General features: G+C 54.2%; 1 protein-coding gene across 1 annotated transcript; it reads left to right on the forward strand.

Moving 5' to 3' along the window:
* Window positions 1-1,581: 1,581 nt before the first annotated feature.
* LOC123396532 (L-type lectin-domain containing receptor kinase IX.1-like) lies at window positions 1,582-3,952 on the forward strand. The gene is made up of 3 exons (XM_045091446.1): window positions 1,582-2,405; window positions 2,490-3,036; window positions 3,226-3,952. The coding sequence occupies exons 1-3, from the start codon at window positions 1,592-1,594 to the stop codon at window positions 3,854-3,856; spliced, it is 1,992 nt and encodes a 663-aa protein (XP_044947381.1). The 5' UTR covers window positions 1,582-1,591; the 3' UTR covers window positions 3,857-3,952.
* The last annotated feature ends 1,268 nt before the right edge of the window (window positions 3,953-5,220 follow it).

A 5,220-nucleotide genomic window follows, 5' to 3' on the forward strand; every position in this document is an offset into this window, starting at 1 on the left:
TACACACAAAGCAGGACGTAGGATTTTACATCCAACGGAGGGGCCGAACCTGGGTAAACTCGCGTCTCTCGATTCCGACCAACCCCTCTCAAGCCGCCACCTAGTTGTGATGGCCTCACACCTAAGTCCTTGAACGAGAACATATGCTATGATAAAAACCACGACAATGGCCACTTCGCCCGTGGTGCCCAGGGTTGTCGACGGAGTTGGTCGCTGCTGGCTGCACCATCACGTCCTCCTGGGTCGCTGGAGATGACGTGAGTGCTGGATGAAGGGCAATCTGACCGACCTGCATCTGCAGCTCGTCCAACTGCTACTGCAAGTTGGTCACCGCCGGCCGCCACATCTCAAGGGACTTGTGGATCGCGTCGAGGCAGGCGTCATTGGCGACGTGTTCGTCATTGACCGCCTTCGCGAGCGCCGCGATCTGGTCATCCATTACCACCGCTTGCTTGGCTGCCTTGGTTTGGTATCTAGGTTTCTGGTAGAGCGAATCCAGATCGACTGATCTCTGATACCACTTGTCACGAGCCTCTTCTGATCTAGAGATGGAGGGATCGGGGAAGAGAACTGGAGGAGGAGGGAAAGAAGGGGATCTGAGATTAATCGAGGAAGAGCAGCTTCTCTCACCAAGTTCTAATTCCACATATTTCCCAATGCTTCTCTCCACGGACACAGCCGTACTTAGGTGGCGTTTGGTTCACCGAATATCACTCGGTTGGACAAGGATAACCAATTTTCGAAGGGTTGCCATGCATTTGGTTTAGAGGGATAAGAGGATAGGGATAGCCAAGAAGTTGAGAACATTCGTGAAAAAACTGGTTGGAAAAGCGAGCAAAATATGGCGGATTAGGGCAGCCACGCTCGCGTCGCAAGTGAATTGTTCCTTTCAACAAGTCAACTCTCCCAAACAAAAAACATCTTTTGGTTCATCCACCTCTCCATGCTCGTTTTTTCCGACTTGGCTTCGATGGCACCGTCGGTGACGGCATCAATTGAAGAAGCACAGCGACGGACATTCCTTGCCCTCTCTCCTCTCAAGTGTACATGGCTGGCGTGAAGGCGTAAAACATGATTCAGCCGGAGCCTCGTGCTCCTCGATGATGGCCGCCATACAATCAATCTTTGCATGCCTCCGCTGGGCTAGGCCGCCGGTTGGCTCAATGCATCTCATCCTTTCAACCAAACAATAAAATATAGATATTCAACCAATCCAATTCCATCCAACCAAACAACGAAAGGGATAATCCTTAACCAACATAGTCTCACCATCGAACCAAACCCCACCTTAACAGCCCTGTCGGCACGCAGGCCACACCAAGCACACTGGCCTCAGGCCCACCGATCAACAAGTACACGCAACACAAACGACTAGTTTACCTCAATCTCATGCCCAGCTGTCACCCCGTCCACGCTGACGGGTGGGAGGCCTTGCCAGCCGTGACAAAGACTCGCCTAGAAGACTGACTTCATCGGGTTATTGTTTTTACAAACTTTGACTGACATTATCGTTGCCTAGAAGACTCGCCCACAAAGACCGACTTTATCGTTATTGTTGTGCCCATCTCGTGCTAGCACCAAGAGATCCAATATGCACCGCTTCTTCCACTTCCTCTCCCTCCTCATTTTCTTGCTTCCCGATGAAACCAGCTACTCCGCGGCCGCAGATTCCGGCGGCGGCGGTCAGTGCATACGCCGGTGCGGCGGCGCCACTGTCCCCTACCCTTTTGGCTTTTCCCCCGGCTGCCCCATCGCCCTGTCGTGCGACGCCAGCACCTCCACGCCGATCCTCCCATACATAGGAGAGAACGACACCATGTATCGCGTGATAGCCTTCAACTCCACCACCTCCACGGTCGTTGTCGGCCTCCCGCCGTCGTGCAGCCGCAGCGTCCCTGAGACCAGGAGGGAGCTCTCTGGGGGCAACTATGGCCTGTCGTCTCGCACCGGTCTTTTCCTCCGTGGTGGCTGCAGCAGGATCAACGCGTCGGCGGGCGCCGGATGCAGTGTGCCCGCGGACGTCTTGTCCAGGCGGCTCCGCACGGCGCCGTGCGTCCGCCTCGGCAACGACCCCGCTGTGGCATGCGTCGCTCCCACTGTGGCAAACTCCACGGTGCATGACCAGTTTCTGCGGTGGGAGAAGGTCGAGAATCAAAAGTGTGACGACGTGCTGACCTCCACGGTGTTCGTGCTCACGGCGGAGGGGACGACTACGCTGGAGTTTGGCGTGTCCGAGCTTGGCTGGTGGCTCAACGGGACGTGCGGCGCCGGCACGGGCGAGCGTTGCGCAGCGAACGCGACGTGCACCGACGTACAAACGCCTAGCGGGGAGATGGGGCACCGGTGCGCGTGCATGGCGGGGATGGCCGGCGACGGATTCATGGCCGGCGACGGATGCTACCTCGGTAAGTCTTACCTGTGAGTTTAACTCTAACTTTAACTTTAACTGTAACTTTTCTGTCATCATTTGGTCCATACTTTCCATGCAGCACCTGTGTCTCGCTCGAAGCATAAACAACTAGTAGCGGTGTTGACGTCTGTTGCTTCCGTGGTGTTCCTACTTTCTCTTTCCATAACGGCTTCCTTCCTCATTCGCCGCAATACCATGAAGAAAACCAAACGAGCTTTGAAACTGGGGACAACACTCTTTCGTGGTGAACTTGTCCACGACGAACTCGACCAAGGAGTTGAGGGCCCCCGTCGATTTTCTTATAACGAGCTCGCGGTCGCGACCGATAATTTCTCTGATGATAGAGCGCTTGGGAGAGGAGGCTTTGGTTCTGTGTACCGAGGGTTTATGAGCGACATGAACCACGAAGTTGCTGTTAAGAGGGTGTCCGAGTCCTCTCGACAGGGCTGGAAGGAGTTCGCCTCTGAGGTGCGGATCATTAGTCGTCTCAGGCATCGGAACCTTGTGCAACTCATTGGCTGGTGCCATGGCGGTGACGAGCTCCTCCTCGTCTACGAGCTGATGCACAATAGCAGCCTCGACACTCATTTGTACAGATCTGACTACGTGTTCACATGGCCTGTTAGGTATGTTGCTAGTTAATTAACCATTTGAACAAATCTTACACCAATTTACTGCTCCCTCCGTTTCATAATTCTTGTCCAGCTGGTTTTAGACTTTTAGTTCAAATTAAACTAAAATCACAACAAGAATTATGGAACATAGAAGGTATATGCAATTGCTCATTTCTATTTGATACTTCTAAAAAACTTCAGGTATGAGATAGTGCTGGGCGTAGGTTCGGCACTTCTGTACCTGCACCAAGACACGGAGCAGCGCGTGGTGCACAGGGACATCAAGCCAAGCAACATCATGTTGGACACGTCCTTCACCGCCAAACTTGGTGACTTTGGGCTCGCAAGGCTCATCAATGACGGCAGAAGATCGCACACGACCGGCATTGCCGGCACGATGGGGTACATCGATCCAGAGAGCGTGATAACCGGCAGGGCGAGCGTAGAGTCGGATGTGTACAGCTTTGGGGTTGTCCTCCTCGAGGTCGCCTCTGGCCAGCGGCCAACTCTAGTCCAGGAAGACGGCGACGTCATCCACCTGGTCCAATGGGTGTGGGAGTTGTATGGCAGAGGCTTAATTCTTGACGCTGCCGACAAGCGACTTAGTGGGGAGTTTGAGGGCAGGAAGATGGAGCGTGTGATGGTCGTGGGGCTCTGGTGCGCGCACCCTGACCGTGGCATGCGTCCATCCATCAGGCAAGCGATGAACGTGCTGCGGTTCGAAGCGCCGTTGCCGAGCCTCCCGGCGAGGATGCCGGTGGCGACCTATGGGCCGCCGACTAATCCTTCATTTTCCGGGACTTCGGTGCTGAGTAGCATGAGTGGCCGTTGATGTGTGGGAATGCTGGTTGAATTCTCCGGTTATTAATTATAGAATCTTAGTATATGGTCCGTGAGAAGTATATACAGAAGTGAAATGTTGCCGCTATTGAGCATCTACAGAACAAACTATTAGGCATAGTGGAAAATTCTACTCCCTCCGTTCCTAAATATTTGTCTTCCTAGAGATTTCACTATGAACAACATACGGATTTATATAGACATAATTTAGATTATAGATTCATTCATTTTGCTTTGTATGTAGTCTATATTTAAATCTTTACAAAGACAAATATTTAGGAACAGAGGGAATAGTAGTGAACCCCATGTACATTGCCGGATCATCTGTATTTGCAAAGAAACTCTTCCTCTTCCTCCTCAAGTCTTGCTCTCGGTTTGATGTCCATATGCTTCACTTCTGTTAGCTCGTCTAAGCCTGCCGCACCTGTCGCAGTTTTTCAGTTAAGTTCAGAGAATAAGCATAGCTGTAGTTAGTTAGTTTCTCTCGCCCTGGTTTTCAGCTAGGATTAGTTTGCTTTCTGTTAGAGCGCCAGAAGACGCGGCATGTGCGATCTCTGGCGCGATAGTAGCGTCGGCAGGGGGTGCTCGAGGACGTGGGATGGCACGACCTGGTAGCCGAGCATCTCTCGCGACATGATCGGATCTCACTGAATAAGAAGTGGAAGAACAGAAAAGCTGCACACACTTAGCAGCGCAAAACTCTCTCGCCACCGTCTCTCTACCTCTCACACTCTCGAGTCTCTCCTCTCGCTAGATTTAGCAACAACAATTGGCATCAGAGCCGGGGAAGATCGATGGCTGGGGGCGCGGGAATCGGCAGGACACGTTCGGCGGCACCTCGCAAGGAGACGCCGGGAACGGTCATCAAGGCGCAGGCGGCAGCGAGCAGCAAGGCGACGGCGGGTGGGATGATCGCGCGGGACGGCGCGGCTCCAGGTCCCCCGCACCCCGTCGCAGGGTGTCGTTAACACCTCCGCCACGCCGTGGACGCCATGGCGAACTGGTTGTGCGCGAGTGAGTGGTGAGGGCGAGCGGAGGCTCTGCCCAATACCCGGTACTCACACGCACTAACTATGTCGACTGGGCTATGGTGATGAGGGTGCAACTGCAGGCCCAGGGCCTGTGGGAGGCCGTGGAGTATGGCGACGGCGACCGCGATGATCGCGCCGGCCTGGCCGCGCTACTCCATGCCGTACCTCCGGAGATGATCCGTGCCCTAGCCGGCAAGGACTCCGCCAAGGAAGCATGGGAGACGCTGAGGACGATGCGCATGGGGAGCGAGCGCGTTCGGGAGGTCAAGGCGCAGACACGCCGACGCGAGTTCGAGGAGATACGCTTCCGTGACGGTGAGTCCAT

This window comes from Hordeum vulgare, chromosome 5H (assembly GCF_904849725.1).
Source record: "Hordeum vulgare subsp. vulgare chromosome 5H, MorexV3_pseudomolecules_assembly, whole genome shotgun sequence".
Taxonomy (NCBI): Eukaryota; Viridiplantae; Streptophyta; class Magnoliopsida; order Poales; family Poaceae; genus Hordeum; species Hordeum vulgare.

Coding starts and splice junctions, on each gene's coding strand:
- LOC123396532 (XM_045091446.1), top strand. CDS start 1,592: ATGCACCGCTTCTTCCACTTCCTCTCCCTCCTCATTTTCTTGCTTCCC. Junction 2,406..2,489: donor CGGCGACGGATGCTACCTCG/GTAAGTCTTACC, acceptor CTTTCCATGCAG/CACCTGTGTCTCGCTCGAAG. Junction 3,037..3,225: donor GTGTTCACATGGCCTGTTAG/GTATGTTGCTAG, acceptor AAAAAACTTCAG/GTATGAGATAGTGCTGGGCG.